Source organism: Neodiprion lecontei, chromosome 2 (assembly GCF_021901455.1).
Source record: "Neodiprion lecontei isolate iyNeoLeco1 chromosome 2, iyNeoLeco1.1, whole genome shotgun sequence".
Taxonomy (NCBI): domain Eukaryota; kingdom Metazoa; phylum Arthropoda; class Insecta; order Hymenoptera; family Diprionidae; genus Neodiprion; species Neodiprion lecontei.
Window position 1 is genome coordinate 25036585 of NC_060261.1, and position 19819 is coordinate 25056403.

A 19819-nucleotide genomic window follows, 5' to 3' on the forward strand; every position below is an offset into this window, starting at 1 on the left:
GGAGGAAATACTGGTCAATGTTGACCACCACTAATCACTTTGTGTAATGAATTATGTTGAAATTACCAATTACATTCGTAATTTGTAATTGAGTAAAAAACAAAAATACTACGATTATAATTTCTAAATAGAAAAATTTTGATTACAAATTACAAATGTAATCAGTGACGGTTTTCATTCTAATTACAAATTATAAATGTAATTGGTATCGATTTTTTTTTGCAATTATAAATTAGGAATGTCACTAAAATTTTTTTAAATTAATAAACACATTCGTAATTTTTAATTAAAATGTAATTAATTAAAACAGTGCCCAGAATTGTCAATATAAAGCATCCTTAAACATCGATTTTCAATTCAATAAAGTCCGTTCTGTGCCCCTGTCGTGGAGTGACAGGTGAATTTGTTATATTGCGGTCCGGTCGATAAAAACGCCGTTTGCTTCATCCTATTACAACCCGTTAATCGTGAAAGAGGGAGGCACCTAGCACAGAGTTCCTTAGTGAACTATAAGATGCTAACTCTAGTAATTTTTTTACAAGTGGATATTCATTTACAGATTAGTTCAAGAATGATTGTAAGATTTCGAAGATTTCTGTCAATTGCATTCGATCTCAAGCTATTTTAGATCATTTCTATTTCAAAGATGTTGAGTAATTCGAGTAATTTCAACTGCGATTGATTTCTTTTCTCTCTATAGGTATGGATTGTAGCGTGAAAAGTTCTAGTACTTGGATCTCTAAACTGAGATGTATAACATCGTAGGATCAAAGCGTTGTAGATACATCGATTATACACAAAGATGCAGTAAAGTTGTGTTAGATCAACTGACCACGAACACTGTTTTTTGTTTTAGGACTAACATTAAGATGTGGCCAACTGGTGGGAGGTTAGTAAAAGAGGACCAGAGTTCCACTGGCGGATGAAACTGAAAGGCGACTGATCGTCAAGCATAGATTGACATTCAAGCTAAAGTTAATCTCATGCTGAACGACAGAAGGTTTGATGATGAAACGGGTGCCGACCCAGAACGCAACGGAAATGGAGTTCCTACTTCGATTTATACTCAGGTCCCTCATCTTGAGTCAACGATGGACTCTTTCACATATGACCCATCGCTTGTCACGGTTGGAAACATGTCGAACCTTGGGAACCTTGGTAGCCTGGGCAATAAAGAAGTTCGTTATGCTTCATTCTCAACAGTTCCAGCTTCGCTACCATCGATGCTTCCGCCACCGTTGCCACCACCCCCACCACCTCTTCCTCTTCACATGCAACAACGCATTTATTCGCGTTCCATGACATCCTTACCACCGGAGCCTTTCATGCTGATGCGTTCAAAAGCTTTGAACAGAAGAGTCTGCATTAATGTCGGTGGTGTTAAACACGAAGTTCTTTGGCGTACTCTGGAAAGACTGCCTCACACTCGTCTCGGACGTCTCCGAGACTGCAATACTCACGAAGCAATAACTGAGCTTTGTGACGATTACTCGCTTATAGACAACGAATTTTTTTTCGATCGACATCCCAAGTCGTTTAGCTCAATATTAAATTTCTACAGGACTGGGAAACTCCATTTAGTTGACGAGATGTGCGTTCTAGCATTCAGCGATGACTTAGAGTACTGGGGTATCGACGAGCTTTATCTCGAAAGCTGCTGCCAGCACAAATACCACCAACGGAAGGAGCACGTTCACGAGGAAATGAGAAAGGAGGCCGAGTCTCTTCGGCAACGAGAGGAGGAGGAATTCGGGGAAGGAAAATGTGCGCAATATCAAAAATGTCTCTGGGATCTTCTCGAAAAACCAACAACCTCTATAGCTGCCAGGGTGAGTCATGTTTTCTTATAATATACGTTTACAAATGTTTGTAGCGCGGAGGCATGCACATGGATCGTATATCACTCTACAAATACTTGTTAGCATCAGTGAAATGGTGAAGATACTGTATAATTAACAATCAATAATATTCAACGTTGCATCATTTAGTTAAACGCGTTTTCCAAATATGCCTTACAAGGAGCATCAGTTTGGTGTCTCCCCCCCCCCCCCCCCCATTTTGTCGTTGCACCTCACGTATATTGTAGAACATTGAAAACTAAAAGACTCGTATTATTATTTATCGGCAGAAAAACTGTTTAACTGGGTGAATATTGCTCCCAAAAATGTGCATTCGATGAGGTGGTTTCTCAATTTTGGATAGAAGCACTTTATGGATTTGAATGAAACCAACGCTGCAATGTTTCTATTCATTAATAAAACATTTCAGCGTTCGCTTCATTCTAATGCAACAAGTGCATCAAGAAATCATCCCGCTGTGTGCCCATCTTTGGGAATGGATTTCACCGCTTTAAATCGTTTTTCTGTCGATAAAAAAAGGGGGACACCAAATTGGTGTTCCTTGTTAGGTGTATAATATTCATTTGCCCATAACCATATCACGTTTAGTTTGCATGTTTATATAACTAATCTAGCTAAAAATGAAGGATATATTGCTGGGAAAAATAATTTGTTCGTATTAGTTACAAGTTTGGTAACTTCAGCTGTTTTTTGTTCTAAATTATGCAACAAAATAATATAGTTTTTGAGATATTACAACTATATGTTCATTAAAATGTATCTAGACAGCATCAAGAGACTTTTAAGGTTTGAATGCTTAAAATTATGGAAAAATTACTACATTCGACAGTGATGTAGTAAGGGGAAATGAGACAACCGCAGTATTCATTCACAATTAATTGGATGAAAATCTGATGCTATTGAATCCCCTGTACATCGCATGCATACATACGTATCATACATAAGTAGCAATCGTTTTCTCATATGCTAGAAAATCGCAATTGTATTTTCTGTGAATAATAAAGCAGTATACGAATACAAGTCAGAAAAAAAGTTTCTGTACACAAGACCAGTTTGGCCGATCGCCAAGATCAGATTTGTTTCTTTTAGAACTCGTTGAAATCAATTATATTTATAAATTGGTAGTAAGTATAAGATATCACGAGCGTGCTCATGCCATGCCACTTAAAAAAAGACAGGTAAGCAGAGTAATAGATTTTTATAATGTAATGTACCTATAGCGCTACCGAGAATAAACAATATCAATATAGTGTTTTGAAAGTTTGGAAAAAATAACGAATATACGGATATTTGAATTTTATAACGTTTAAAAATTCATGTCTCTATACATATCCAAATTACCGAATGATTATATTTCACTTTTATCCGCAGGAAGTGGGCTTTTTATTATACGATACAAGAACTAGGTTTAAAAAATTCACGAACGTCTCTAACTCTTGCATTTCAAATAAAGTAACATGTGATCAAAAATTATATAATAAGATTGACTTATACATATGGGATTTTTGATCTCGAAAAGTCTATTTTAATAAAATTGGAGCAACAAAAAATCACTGCAATCAAGCGTATTCGAAAACTAAGAAAATAGTAGCATCAAAAATTATAAAGATGAAGTTAAGTTGATTGCGTTGAATTTATTAAAATAGCCTGTTCTCAACAGAACAGTAAATCAAAAAATCCGCATTTAATCGACTAAAATTTATTTATTACTGATTTTTAAATGGTTATATTTTTGTTCCGGTCGGCCAATATCGTATCATTTGTTTATTTATTGATAAATGAGACGAGTTTTTTCTGTTGAACCTCAACTTCTCACAATATCTTTGTATTCAAAATCATTCAAGGTCATAATTAGTAAACTTAAACTCTATTGAAAAACATTTGCTAACACTCTTTCAAATTCAGACTATCTGTATGTAGTATCTCGTCACGACTAAATTGAGCCTAATTACTTATTTAAATTACACAGGAGTTTGGCACTAAAAAAATACAATAAAAATGTGACCTCTTTAAAATTAATAATGACAAAAGTTTTTCTATTTGAAATTGCTGTTTTTGAGATAGCCATATTAACAAATTTTACAAACTAGTGGAGACTTTTTTCTTCGTTAGCACTACAAAAGTGTCAAATTTCAGAACCGTTTTTGTCTGAGGTTAGCTGACGTGAATCCACTAACTTATATAATACAAAAAGAAAAATGTGCCACACTTTTATTGTGATAAACATACAGTATTATTTTACCAATTCGCATACTTTTTATAGTAGGTGTAACAAGATAAGTTATCATATACAGACATTATACACATCAATAGCTGATTTCTAATTCGCTTCATACGTTGTACAAAACTTTGCTGTTTCGCAATTCACTCGTAATGTAGGTATATATCATTTAGTCACGCATGAAATATATATTGTCCAATGCTTTTCTGCCACGAATATTTCTGTTAAATTCATACTGTTTTTTGAAAATTACTGTACACTGACACGTAAATTCAGGGCACAATGATAGGAATGAATTTAAATTAGTCATTTCCGGCAACACGGACTTCTTTAAGAGAAGACTTCAATGAAACTTTGGAGAAAAATCGATTTTTTAATTCCTCTACGATTAAAACCAGTCATAAAAAAAACTTTCAACCAATTTTTAGGTTATGGTATTATATGCATTGAAAAAAAGTTTCAATCTCCTGTAATGAAACTTTGTTTGAAAGCCTATATTACCATAATATAAAAATTAGTGGAAGGATTTTTTATACGACTTCTAGTAACGGTTTTAAAAATTTCACCGAAGTTTCCCTTATGGAAGGTGTCCCATTTCTTCCGCTAAAATGAGTTTTTTTTGGATTCAATAAATATAAAACTGTTCAATTAATTACTTCCAAAATTTGCAGCTTGTATTAATTGATATTTTACATGTTCACATCTTCCTCATCCGTGACCCCCGGACGCAGTTTCGCAGCCGCAGGGGTGCAGGGTTTCTTCACTTCTGGTAGTCTGAATGAGAAAACCGAACGGAATTTTAGTTTCTAGGGGCGAGGTTGAAGTTCCGAGTTTAAAAAGTTCCGAAAACGCCTTATTCCAAATTATTCTGTGGCGAAACTTGAAGTAAAGAAATCAAATTTTTACGAAACAACAAAGTTTCGAATGGTCGAGAACTCGACTACTCAAAGTTCCCAAATGCTAGATTGCTAAAATTCAAATTACAGTAGAGTAAAGTTCCGAAAAGTAAATTACCGATCGAAAAAAATTCCGAAAAATAAAGATTCGGTAAATTACAATACCGAAAATTGAAATATACTCGCATAGCGTAGTTTACCCAACGAGTGGGTGACAAAAAATGAGAAAAACCGAAAATCAGAATTACCAGGATTGCGAACTTAAGAATATCGAAAATCCAATACAAAGAAAGATCAAAGGGGTGAAATTTCACCAAGCCAGAAATTTACAGACCTGAAAATCTGCGATCATTCGGAATTTCCATGTATCAGATTTTTTGATTTTCGCACTTTCAGAACTTTGAGTTGTCGAAGTTGTGCTCGTTCGGAATTTTTCCCTTTCCGAACTTTGCATTTTCGGAACTTTAAGCGTCGGGTTTCGGACCATTCAATACTTTGATGTTTCGTCAAAATTTTATTTCTTGACTTTAAATTTCGCCACCAAAATATTCGGAATTCGGGACTTTCGGAACTTTTCAAATTCGGAATTTCAACCCTTCCCCAGTTTGTAAACATGTAGCTGCCGTTTGATGAATTACAAAATTATTTTTTTATGAAATGACTACTGATGAAAAGAACTGACTACACATCGCTTTTTTCGTTCATCAAACGATAAGAGGATGTATGGCTCTGCATGCTGTTAAAATTTGTAGTCGATCGCTCTACTGGTTTTTCAAATATCGTGCACACTAGTTGCAAAACAGCTGTTCCGCGAAAAACGCGTTTAAACTTGAGTACAATTTACAAGGATATGGAGTACTTGCAGTGTTCATATGCTAATTTAATTCAATTTTGCGGATTTTGGAATGAAATTTGGCACACTTATTCTTAACACCTTGAAGCACAAAACGAGGCAAAAAAAATAAAAAAATGGCGCACCCCCCTTAAGTAGATTATTCAAAGTTTGGGTAAGCCAATGCACTATTTTGACAATTTATTTGTTGTTATCATTATTATTGGTGCCATTACACGGAGAGAAAAACTTAAATTAGCCGGGTATATTCCAGATTACGGTAGATTTGAGTATACACGATAGTCTTTGGAGAAAAAATTATGGCGAGTATCGCTTGCACAACCATATCACTATTTAAAATACCATTACCGATTTCTCATACTAGCCATATTCACTTGACCACTTATGCGTATGGCTGCTTTTTCTAAGTCGGCTTGTTGAAGTGATAAATAGTATTATTTTTTTAGGGATAAAATATTTTAGAATTGAAAACATTTCTCCAACCATAACTGTCATTTCCAGATAACCGTATTCACTCGTATATCTTTTTTCTCCGTGTATCATTATTTAGTTGTAAGTGAACTTCGCTTTGCATTACTTTATTGCATATTATAATGTGAATAAATTTTACTATTATCGTACCAATACATCAAATCATGTATCTAGAAAAGTCCGGAAATCATTTGTGTGAATACTTGTGACAATTTTCCTGAATCATTGTTGTTTTTTTTTCCATAAATTTATTCACATTGTTAAAAGGAAGTAGAAAAGAAGGTTTATGAAAAACAAGAGATAATAATAAAATTAGTATCAGCTCTGAATAGGAGTAGACAAAGTAGAATATGTATAGTAATAAAGAGTTATTATAATCGAATTTATTATTTCTAGGTGGTGTGACAACGCTATTTTTGTACATACATAATATAAATCTATCCCCCTTTATGTCATGTAGATAGATTGACTACGTACTGCTAATCATTATTTTCATATTACGTCAATATAAGAATATATGAAAGCAGATTGTGATGGAAGGGTTAACACGTGATTACCAGGCATCATGTAGCTCCAGTCTCGGCACCGCTCCCTCTATGCAGTATAGTACCATCGGTAGATAGAATAAAAAGAAACGTCTCAGATTTATAACTATGGAAATAGTGGTGCAAAGAGGATGAAATTGACAAAAGAAAATAAAATACAAGACGATTAGCCACAAGCAGACATGTATTCCAAAATTAACTGTCCATCGAAAATCTAACAGAAAATACACCATATATAGTTCAAAGGGTTGGGTAATATTGGAAATGATGTCACTTCAAATATGTATTTCGTCGGCCCTTAATAAAATTCACTTAACTTTAAAGAGGCTGATTATGAAAGACCTCACTTTGGTGTGACGATTATAAGTCAAGCAACTCTACGGACCGGGATGAAAAAACAGTTCATTCCTGTCTGTAAGCATAGACGATAATTGTTTTATTAACGCCGTCTGTAGAGTTACTTGGATTATAATTATCACGCCAAAGTTTTTTACAAACAGCCTCTCTAAGGTTGAGTGAATTTTATTAGGGGCCATCGATTTGGTATTCAAAATGGCCAACAGCAGTTTCTATTTTGAATATCCTTATGAGCAATTATAACCGTTTTATATTACGAATGGAAGAATGTGAGCTATTTACAATTTCATAATACCGTAACATTCATTAGGAAATTCTATCGAAATCCCATTTTGCTGTACTTTTAAAACTAAAATGGGCACATAATTTACCTGTGAACAAAGATTGTAATGTCTTGAAAAAAAGAATATGTAGTGAGTGTGCTTTTCAAGATTTTCACCAGTTCTATATATCACGGTACGTGAGTTAAGGGAGCGGGGCTTGGATAGGACGCAATGAATGCGAAAGAAAGTATATCAGCTATCCATAGACGTAATTTAGTGCAAGTGCAAGTGTCTGAAGTAAATATCTGCTAGTCTACCTAATTTGTACGAGTTAGGTGAAACATCTGTAGGATAGACAAAAATACTACTGCTACCGCCTACTTCCGTAGTAGTGCAATTTAGTCCGGTTGCATCTGCGTAAGGTGTTTTGCAGTTTTCATTGCCGCCTGTTTAAATTCGGGTGCTTTTATTAAACGTCAAGATAGCTGCAGACGTATAAAAGTGGTCACTAACCTCTCTCTTCCTCGCCCCGCACAAGCTGATCGCTTATGGGGACTTAGCCGAAAGCGTATTGTGGGCTTGGTGGTGATTACTATCATTTTCATTATTATTAAACAGATTGGTATCAACGATTGCACCGCCTACATTTGTATCATTTTCCACAATTTTTTCCATTCGTCAGATTGAGGTAATATTTAGCGATATAGCGTATACGCACGATTAGAAAACTTGATCTATTAGTACTATAACACTACTATTATTGTCATTATCACTTTCATCGACATCGTTATCGCTATCGCTATCGCAATCGTTATCGTTATCGTTATCGTTATCGTTATCGTTATCGTTATCGTTATCGTTATCGTTATCGTCATCATCATCGTTATTGATATTGCTATCATTGTATCGCTATCTGTATTTCATCTTTATTGTTATCACCGCCATCAACTTTATTAGTCATATACACCATGCATAACAACATTGGTCTACGAAAAACAAAATTTCTTGTCATGCTTTGTAAATGCTTTTTTTCATACCTTGGCGTTAGACGAGTTAAAATATTTCTAAAAAAAAACTCCCATTTTTTTAGAACAATTGTTTATTTGAAAAAATAAAAGTGCATGAAAATCTTTATACAATTAATTTTTTTAAATTATTTTGACGACTTTTTCATACGGTCTACTTTTTTTTGAAACAACGTAACCGTGTCACTTTCATCCTACGAAAAGTTAGTGTTCAGACGAGCAAGCTAGCAAACGCCCAAAGTAAATTTAAAACAATAAACCAAAATAACGGAGTAATTAGAAGAGCAAGAAATATCGGAAAACAAGATTAGGAACAAATATCAAGCGCCAGGCACTAAGTGTCAACAAAATGAAGAATCGACAAAATAAAATGTCAGCAAAGAAAACAAAGTTGAATCAAGGAAATTACCTGAATCAAACGATAAGCTCTGCTGTCAGTAATTGGAGGAAAGGAACGTGGGGGCAAGGAGTGAAAAGGATACACACAAACGGAACAAAAGAGTTAGTAAGTAAGGTAGAAACTTATTTGGGGTGGATAAGGAGACTTCAGTTAGACTGCCTCGTACAGGCATTCCCGGAAAGGTCGGTAATACAGAACCCGACATACTACGTCGTCCACGTTGCAGAAGGCGGCGGAAAGAGTGGGGATAGACCAAAGAAATAGGATATAAAAAAAATACAACAGATTTCAGAATAAAATTACCGGAGATGTGAATGGTACAACAAAAATTGTAGCACAACTTATGATATAATTGTGAAGAAATTACCCTACACGAATCAATATAATGGTATACGAGTTGATACAATAAAGTAGAAACACAATATTTTAATTATTAATCAAAAGATTAAATCAGGGTAGAATAGTTACACGATATAACACGGTAAAATAGGGGCAAAAGTAACACACTGGCTTAGTACGCGAAATGAAAATTTACACACTATATCCCAACCTGAAATTGATGTGGAGACAACACGATAGATCAGTAATAAGTCCCAAAATCATCGGTACAGAGACGAAGCAAGATATGACATTGTTCGCACACAGACACTCGCATATGTGCTCACTCACACACGCCAGGGAGTGGAGCGTAGAGCGTATAAAACAGTAATAACTAGGACAAAAACTAAATTCGGTATCAAATTGACAAACTCAAAATATTGAATACAAAATACGTGATAGTCAAGATAAAATGACATTGGCACGAAAACCGGAGAAGGGCAAGAAGCCGAACGCCGAAGAATGACCTCGTCGGGTTGTTATGCAATAACCAGTAAGAACTATTTGCTCAGCAAAAATCGAAAATCATAACACAGGGAGTTGTGTGATAACGAAAGCTTATTTACGAAATCTAAAATGTAACGATAATCCGAAATCGAGAGTTACAACAAAAGGTACTAAGGTATTGCCCAAAAGGTACTTTCAACGATACGAAAAACACGCCAAGTCGTTACGAAGGTAGAACGAAAAGTTGTTACAAATAATTCTAAGCGCATCGGTAGTTTAACGAGAAGTGGCAAAGTTAGAACCGTTTTTTCCCGCGCAGGGTTCATAGAAAGGACGAGAAATAGATGGCACTGATGTACGAACTTGACGAGTGGACTGCCGTTAGGTGGCCTGGCAGAGACCGTGGCGCTCAGCGGATTTGAAGTGTTTCTGTCAAATTTGGTAGGGCAGTGAGTCATCAGGTTGAATATCGTCAAATCGTAGAATACTGCGGTGTCGTGCCAATAAATGAAGCTGCTTTTCATGTTATCAAAAAAGAGATAAGGGGTTACATACAACTGGGGCGGCTAAAACTAAGATTATGTTTAAGATTTTTTTCCGTACTTAAAACTGAATTTTATTGAACAATTATTATTTATAATTTAAAGTCTGACATATTATCCATATTGTGTGAAAATTTGGTTGAAAAATTTCAAACGGTAAAAAAGTTACAGTCGTTTTCCTGAGACATGTTTTTGTTGATAGCGTTTGTGGTACCGGACGTGCCTTCACTATTTCTTATATTAAGAAAAAAAAAAAAAATGTCCTAAAGTAGATAGATAAAACTAGTACTCAGTAAACCGGGATTTAAAAATTAAATTTTTTCGGATCCTCGCAGTCTTTGGAACAAAAAAGCCGATTTTTCACCTCCAAATTTTTCACTACTCATAACGAAAAAAAACTATGCGAAGTATCAAAAAAACGGCGAACAAGTGCTAAATTATTGTGTGAAATATAACTATGCAAAACTAGATCTCTATATACATGACGAATCTTTCTGAAATGTCGACGCTTCCATTAGATCTTTTTTTTTGCTGTGTTAACCTCATTGTTCCTTCTTTTGATGGCCTTGTCGCTGCTCACCTGGCCTGCAGGATAGTCACTCGAAGGATAGTACTTTCGAATGAACAAATTTATGAAAAATCGATTTTTTGACGTAGCCAGGTGTACGTAACTCCTTAATAATTACCAGCAGTATATGGAGTGGTAAGCGCGATTGTTGGAGCTGATACTTCACAGATCGGATACTAAAGTTCAGAGGTTTCGTAATTAGTACCAACTAACTCATTTTAATGAATTTTCAACCCAGTTGCTCACTCCTGTTAGCGGACCCACGTTGTTGACAGTTCAAGTCGTACGTAGGTGGCGAGATGCGGTAAACGATTACTACAGAGACACAAGTATTCTCACCGACACTTTCAGGCACCTGCCAGGAATGTGCCAGCATCTCAGTAATGATACTCGTAGACTTTACATTCTGTGGTTCCCAAGCTGGATACAAACGTTTCGCTAGTCTTGGTAGTACGACAGTGCCTAGGCAACGATATCGTCTCCGCCTTATCTCTCAGCGACACTATCTTCTTCCGGACCGCTCGTTGGAAGGTTAGGCTGGTCGGGACACAGAAAAAAAATACAAAACGAAAAACGATAAGAAATATTTTGGATTCTTCTAGTACGGGTCGTATCGTGAGTCTTAACTTCTCATCGTTACCCAGTCGAATACAGAATATAGTGGATGCGGTGATTAGTGATGCCGTCGAGCGAGACGAGACGAGAATTTCGGATTTCTCGTTTCGAAAAAATTTCAAGAAATATTTCTCGACTCGAATTCCGAGAAAAATTTCTCGTCTCGAATTTCGAGACTCTCGAAATTCTTGATAATCTCGGCGCCCTTGGGCTTGGGTATGGACTGGGCTGGAATAATTTAAATACAAATAAAACGCATTCAAATGCACTTTTATTATTCGGACGGATTAAGATTTTTTTGAATCGTTGATTTGAGGCTGCACGTCAGCCATCCGTTTAAACACAGCAGACTTCTCGCTGATTCATTGGACATCCTATTTCGGTGTTTCCTTAGGATCAAACCGGCCTTCGAAAACAAACGTTCAGCCGGGACGCTTGTCGCCGGGATGCTTAAGAAATCTCGCGCCATTTTTGCCAAATTCGGAAATGAATTCGAATTGTTTCGCCACCACTCTAAAATATTTTCGATCCGGCTCGCCCGTTTGAGTTTGCAATAGCGCTCGAATTCTCGCTGTGGTTCACTACAGTCTTCGTGAAAAATCTGCGTGGAGGCCTCATAAAGTTTATATAAATCGAAGGATCCCTGACTTCCTTCATCCGATAAACTTTTACCCTGAGATGCTATCATCTCGACGGTGGAATTTGCGCAATATTGTTCGCGAAAATTTTTTTGAAACTTAGCCATTGATGCCTTCTCTATGTCACGACCCCAAGATGTGAGTTGAAACGTTTCAACTTTGTGCCGAGGATCGAGGATGAGAACAACTCCATATATCCAATTCGTTTTCTTGTAGTGTTTGAGCATCTTATCTCTTCCAGCTTGGAAAGCTTCGATAAATTCCTCGTCGACGCAACTTCGCGATGGCTTCGCATCAAGTTGGTGAGTTACCGTCTCGATTTTGTCAAGAAGCATATTGAACCCCACAATTACCAACGGCAACGTAATGTACGTTTGACCACCGAGAACCGTCGACAGATGATGGAATGGTTTTAAATACGCGCACACAGCCTCGATGATTTCCCATTCTTCAGGGTTGATTATCATCTCGCGAAGTTCTCCATAGCTGTGCATTAGTGCGTTAAGAGCCGACTTGACACTCAGTGCTGTTCGCAACATTACGTAAGTCGAATTCCATCGAGTTGACACGTCCATCGTTATCGCTATTTTTTTTTCGTTGGCGGCGTCACAATATGCGTGCAATTTACTCATCCACTGCTCGGCCCTTTTCAGTTTTGCAAGAAGTTTTCTCAATTTATTAATGACATTCGTTTCTTTCGATTGTTCCCATACAGATAATACGGTCTCTTGGTCAGAGCTGCCAATATCGGTAGACAACTCGAAATTTGGGTGTACCGGATTCAGAGCGTTCAATGCATCTTGTACTCCCAAATTCAAAATGTGAGCGAAACAACGGAAGTGTGAATCACTTGCGTCGAATTCGATGCCTTCCCGACATAAGAGATCGGAGAGTTCGGCTATGAATGATGTATTTGCAGCCGCATTGTCGAGAGTGATGCCTTGAATTTTTGATTTAATTAATCTTGAACTCCTCTAACACATCGAGCACGAGATTAGCCATATCCTTGCCTGTGTGAGCTCCATTCGATGGAATAAAATCCAGCGGTAGAGATTGCAATTTCCAGTCATTATCGATGTAATGCATCGTTATGCCGTAATACGATCGATTAGCAATCGATGTCCATCCATCGACTGTCAAAGAAAATTTTGAATCAACTTTCTTCACTGTTTTAAAAACAGCTCCTTTCATGATCACGAAGTGATTGATGACTTTTTCTTGCAAACTCGTGCGTTTCGGATATGCAAAGTTTCCATTAAGGAAAGTGAAAAAGGCTTGAGTGGCATTGTCATCGAAAAACGAAAACGGTAAATACTTAATTGCCATCCATTCGACAATTCTTTGCTCGAATGTCCTTGTATCTTTTTGTCGAGTAGCAGATGGTGTGCTGGGATCGACAAAGTTTTTCACTGATGAATCGCCGTCATGTGCATTTCGCAAATGTCTTTGAAGCCCCGAAGTATTCGAATCCTTCATTTTAATTCGATGATCAATTTCGGACTTGAGACACAGTAAGCACTTTCCATATTTTTCTTTATCGACCGAGCACACTTCAAAAAATGCAGAGTATTTTTGCTGTGTTTTGGACGTTGTCTGTACAATACAATCATCTTTATTCGATGAAGTAGACGGTAAATTTTGAGTTACTATGATTTCCAGCTGCCCGACGTCGCCAGAATTTTTTTCAAGTTCACCGGTCGTCAAATCATCTTCTTCACTTTCATTGGATCTGATTGAAGCGTGTTGGCGTTTGTTTTTCTTTTTGCCGTGGCTAGAAATCTCCACTATGTTGGAACGCTTCATTTTCCACGAGAGTCCACCACTTTATACTCAGATCTATAATGATAATCGTTAATTTTAAAAACCTGTTAGCAATAATTTTAAAACACACACACACACACACACACACACCCGGACATATTTTTAGATATGATTTTTCGACGTTTTAGGACATTTTAAACATATTGGCATTGGAAACTGGAAAAAATATTTTCACCGTCACATAGCTTCCCCTATGAGGAAGCAAAAAGTGTTAAAATAAAATCCGAGTATCCAAAAAAATACTATACAGTAACAAAAATGGGTATTCATAATGGTTTATGAAAAAAAAAATCATTTTCAAAAATCGAAAAAATAGTAATTATGGAAATCCCACGATCAGACGGTCCAGCAACCGTTTCAAAATGGACTTAAAAGATCAAAGAAAACAACAATAAACAATTTAACAGCGATAATTTAATACGTGATGACAAAGGGGCAACACTCGGTGAGCGAACCTCGCGGCCGAGCGAACCACGCGGACGTCCAATCGGGTTTCCCCGGCGAGACCCGATTGATCGAACGAAACAAAGTTCTCGCTCGCCAGCATCGCAAAACACACAAAAACCGGGGCAATTTCGATATGGAAAGAGACACAGGGCTGTTAATCGACGACAGGGCTCAACAAAAACACTAAGAAAGGGGTTGAAACTATGATCTAATGGCTCGATAACTTATCGGCTCCAAAACAAGGGGGCAATTCTCAAAAAAAGGAGCTCAATGACTTCGAAGGGATTTTTGGGGAAACGACTCGCGGCTCAACACTCGTCACGTCGAATTGACCTACGAAAAACTCTTTCTCGAATGATTAATTCGAGAAGAGACAGAAAACGGGGATTTCTTGATCATTGGGACGAAAAGGAAATAATTGGCTTGGTAATGGCGTCGCACGCCCGGTGAAAAACGAAGGACTCACTTGATCGCTTTTTCAGTGTTCAACAACACGAAAAGAAGGTGCCGACGAGGTCCAGAAACATCTAAGAGTCGTTCTTCACGGAGCCGGTTCGACGTAAAAACTTTGATTGCGAAAATCGTCAGAAATATCCTCGAAAACGATGAAAATTTGAGGGACGCCGTGCGTGCCTCGCGAGTCCGCCGGCGAAGCGAAGCGCTACGGGGTCCTCACGAGCTCCCTGTCGCTAGCTCGCGGCTTCACGGAGCCTCGCGAGTTCTCGCGAAGCCTCGCGAAGCCCTGCAACCTGATTAATTGAGAACGCTCGCGGGCCTCACGAGGCAAGGCCTCACCTAGTTACTATTTATTTTTCTCGTTCGGTGCCCCAGAAATCAAACGTAGACTGAGAGATTCCAGGAATCTCGAAATTGACAAGAAATCTCGAGATATCTCGAGAAATCTCGAGAAATCCGAGAAATCTCGAAAATTCCGAGAAATCTCGAGAAATTCGAGAAATCTCGAGATGTCGAGAATCTCGGTCGAGAATCTCGTCAGTCGAGAAAAATTTCTCGTCTCGTCTCGAGACTTCGAGACGAGAGTTTTTCGAGACGAGACAAGAAATTTCTCGATCTCGTCTCGTCTCGCCGAGAAATGTCTCGTCTCGACGGCATCACTAGTAGCCAGTATAGAGGTGTGTTCAAAAAGTAAGGTGACTTTATATTTTTATGAAAAACTATTTATTTATTCATCAATATTTATGTTGTCCCCTTCAAAGTAATCCCCCTCAGATATAAAACACTTGTGCCAACGCTTTTTCCAATCCTCAAAGCACTTCTGATAAGCACTTTCTGGTATAGCTTTGAGCTCTTCCAGCGATGCAGTCTTTATCTCCTCAATCGTTGCAAATCTCCGTCCTTTCATAGGTCTCTTCAGTTTTGGGAACAGGAAAAAGTCGCATGGGGCCAAATCCGGTGAATATGGTGGCTGAGGCATGATTGTGGTGTTGTTTTTGGTCAAAAAACCTCTCACAAGCAACGATGAGTGAGCAGGTGCATTATCGTGATGCAAAAGCCACGAATTGTTTTTCCACAATTCCGGACGTTTCCTTCGTATTGCTTCTCGCAAACGGCGCATAACTTCAAGGTAATACTCTTTATTGACCGTACGACCTTTTGGTAAGAACTCCTGATACACTACGCCACGGTAATCGAAGAAAACAGTGAGCAAAACCTTGACATTTGATCGAACTTGGCGTGCTTTTTTCGGTCTTGGCTCTCCTGGGCTCTTCCACTGGGACGATTGGACTTTGGTTTCGATGTCATAACCATATACCCATGATTCGTCACCAGTTATGACCCTTTTGAGTAAATCAGGATCATCATTGACGTCATTCAACAGCTCCTGAGCGATGCTCATGCGACGATTCTTCTGGTGAAAATTAAGCAGTTTCGGAACAAACTTCGCTGACACACGTCTCATACCCAAAACATCCGAAAAAATTTCATGGCACGAGCCAACCGATATGCCAACATCCTCAGCAACTTCTCTGATAGTGATTCGACGATTTTCCAAAACAATTTTCTTCACTGCTTCAACGTTTTCATCTGTTGTTGACGTGCTGGGGCGTCCAGAGCGAGGTTCGTCATTGGCATCTTCTCGGCCATCTTGGAAGAGCTTGTACCACTTATAAACGTTTTTTTTACTAAGAGTAGACTCACCGTATGCCACTGTCAACATTTCAAGTGTTTTGGAGCACTTAATTCCATTTTTTACACAAAATTTGATGCAAATTCTTTGATCCATTTTTCTTGATAGCAAAAAATCGCCGAGCACACCAAAATACGTCTCACCTTTGTATCTGTCAAAAACAAACTAAACATGCTATACACTTGAAACTGTGTACAGATGTTCGGGACAAGTGTACCAACATAACATAAAAAAAAATCGAAGATCGAACGGACATAGCCCGCGAAATTAGAAAAGTCACCTTACTTTTTGAACACACCTCTAATCTGATTAGACCGTCGGTCGGCGAAGTCGTCGAAAGCTGGAAACGATAGATATCGGTCCCTCGGTGGTCAGGATCGTTGTCGTCCAAGTACCTTATTATCGTGCGCCGAAGTGCGAAATACAGAATTTACAAAGAAAGAATTGGATAAAAGTAGTTATTGCCTATTTTGTATCGAGTTCGGTTGGAGTACCCTGCTGAGGACGCGTAAACTAGAAATAATAACGGTTGTGTGCCCTTGTGACGCGCGACTTTGAAACGCCACGTTACAATATACATATAGGGTTATTTGACTCTATAGGTATAAGGGTGTGTATTCAGAGTAAAGGGTTCAATCTGTGTAAGTATAAAGGTATATTTCGGGTCAAGGGTTCCCTGATTCTAAGATGGATGTATATTGTATATGTGTGGGTACAGTATTAAATCTGTAAGGGTATGAGGGCATGTATGTGAGGTAAAGGATTAAATCTGGCAAGGTATGAAGGCATATATCTGGGGTAAAAGGTTAAATCTGTGAAGGTATGAGGGCACATATGTGGAGTAAAGGGTTAGATCTGTAAAAGAATGGGAGCACATATATAGGTTCGAGATTAAACCTGTCCAAGTATAAGGGCATATACGTGGGTTCGAGGATAAGTCTGTCAAGATCTGAGAACATATACGAAAGGTAAAAAGAAAGGCGGTCTTCCTGGTGAAGAGCCTGACGGCAGAGGAAAGGGCCGGGGCGTGAAAAGGAGGAGGTGAGGTAGTGAGGGGAAGGGCGGGTAGTCGAAGAAAGGTCTGAATTCCTGACACGGCGGCGGCGGTGAGATATCTTTATAATATAGAGAGAGATTTTATTTTCAGGCTGCTTAATAGTACATTCGAGTTGCGATTGACTCTCCGCGCGAAAGTCTGCCACTGCTGGCCTTAGAATCTTCTCCCCTCTCCTTTGGTTCTAGAAGCGTTTGACTATCGTCGGCGCAGGCGCTCAGTTTTCTGCTTTCGCTACCAGCCGATGTCTCTACACGTTGAACCTCTTAACTCAGTCGCCTCATGCCGCGGGCGCATATTACCGTCATCTGTATGGTCTCTTACCCCTTTTCTTTTACCATCAAATCAACTTGCCACCACCCTATATGGCTGACGACCCCTTTTGGTCACGCTATGTGACAGATCCGTCTTTGCAGCCACTATATATGGCGGACGACCCTTTTTGGTCACCCTATGTGACAGGTCAGTCTTTTGCGTTTGACGACTTATATTTTCTTGTTATTTGTACATTTTACATATACATATTTTTACGTTCCAACTGTGCATTTATGCACTAAACACACGACAATAGCGGTGAAGCAAGTATAAACAAATAAATATCACTGTGCACAAGCGACTAACGCGAAATTAAGTGGTCCTCTGACCATTAAATAACAATTAACTAAGGCGACTCTACAAGCACGTAAATAATACTAATAAATTGACCTTGCGCAGGTTTGGTCTGACACAAACACACTTTATATACTTACACCAAGGGCAGGACTAGCTCTGTCCTGCGGTCTTGGCTTCAGCGGCCCGTAAGATTGCGCAGACTATTTCTATGAGTCTATAGTGTGAACCAATTGTAACATGGATCGTCAAGATTTCCTACAGCTATAAGCTAAATTCGTGACCCGGACAAATAGGTGCCATTTATCTCACTGAAATAGTACCAATCATTTAATGGTGAATAATTGTGAATTGGATGCCATGGTGATTTTATTACTCCCACCTTACCTTGTCCATGTAACCGACTTAGGTCGTGGGTTGTTTTGGTACCGGGTCACGTTGTTCGGTGTTGGGGTCTTTCGGCAATCATTGGTAACAAAATTCTCAAGAGAGAGTCGGGAAAGATTTAATAAAGCGTAATTATAATTACTTAAACCACCACCATACCTTTTCCGTCCTCTCTCGAGCATTACTAGCCAATCTCTAATCTCTGCATCGTTTCTAAGGTATTCGAGCGCATTGTTCTGGATCAGATCATGGTTTTTCCCGACAGCTGTGGCTTGCATGACCCCCATCAGTCAGGTTTTCGCCCTGGATTTGACACATAGTCGGCGCTACTGAGGCTCACCAAACACATTCGCATAGGACTTGATAACCGTAAAGTAACCTTATTCGTTCTAGTTGATTTTCGAAAAGCTTTTGATTCTATCCCTTATTCTATCCTACTCAGAAAACTACACGATATGAGCTTTTCTCGGAGCGCCTTGAACTGGATAGCCAGTTATTTACAGGGTATATCGCAGGCGGTGGCTGGTAGCAACGGGAAATTGCCTTCTTAAAAAAGTCTCGATCAAGGTGTGTCTCGAAGTTCGGTACTGGGCCCCCTTATATTTTTGGTTTTTATTAACCACTATTCCCGTGTCTTGCGTTTCTCAGACCATCTCATTTATGCGGACGATCTGCAAATTTATCTGTCGACTCCTGTTTGTGGCCTGGCGAATGCTATCGGCCAACGCCTTGAAGTTAAATGTTACTAAGACCCAAGCCATCTTTCTCGGTAACACTATGATAATCGCCAGACTCAAGAGTCTCGAGCTCCCGAATATCTGTCTCAATGGGTACTCCATAGCCTTCTCTCACTGTGTACAGAATCTCGGACTGCTCATTGACAGCGGTTTGACCTGGTCCCTTCAGCTGTACTCCATCTATAACCGGGTGCATTGTCTGCTCAGGCAACTTTCTCCCTCACGTCCTATGCTATCTTTTGCTCTCCGTAAGTTTCCATCACTGATTTTCCCCATTTCTGACTATTGCGCTATCGTCTATAACGATCTCTCTGGGGTGCAGAACGCATCTGCGTCTGCGGTGTGGTAAGGAGAGATCATATTACTCTTTACTATCGAGGACTTGGCTGGCTTTCTGTCCAGGATCACAGGCTTTATCTTCCGGGCACTGTACTCTTCATAATTTTTCGATCTGGGAGTCCAGGTTACCTAAGAAGCCTTTTTACCAATCGGGAACTTGCAATTCGTGACATGACCAGGCTCCACGTGAGTAATTTT

General features: G+C 38.6%; 1 protein-coding gene across 10 annotated transcripts in view; it reads left to right on the forward strand.

The window, feature by feature from the left end:
- Positions 1 to 19819, forward strand: part of LOC107223796 (potassium voltage-gated channel subfamily B member 2) — a 114010-nt gene that overhangs the window by 17313 nt on the left and 76878 nt on the right. For all 10 annotated transcript variants that reach the window (XR_006902691.1, XR_006902692.1, XR_006902693.1 and 7 more), the window contains one exon: positions 857 to 1829. Coding sequence is in view for 5 of the 10 variants with exons in the window: in XM_046730662.1 (XP_046586618.1) it covers positions 984 to 1829 (846 nt within the window). In the remaining 5 variants the exon portion in view is untranslated. The remainder of the gene's footprint in view (positions 1 to 856; positions 1830 to 19819) is intronic.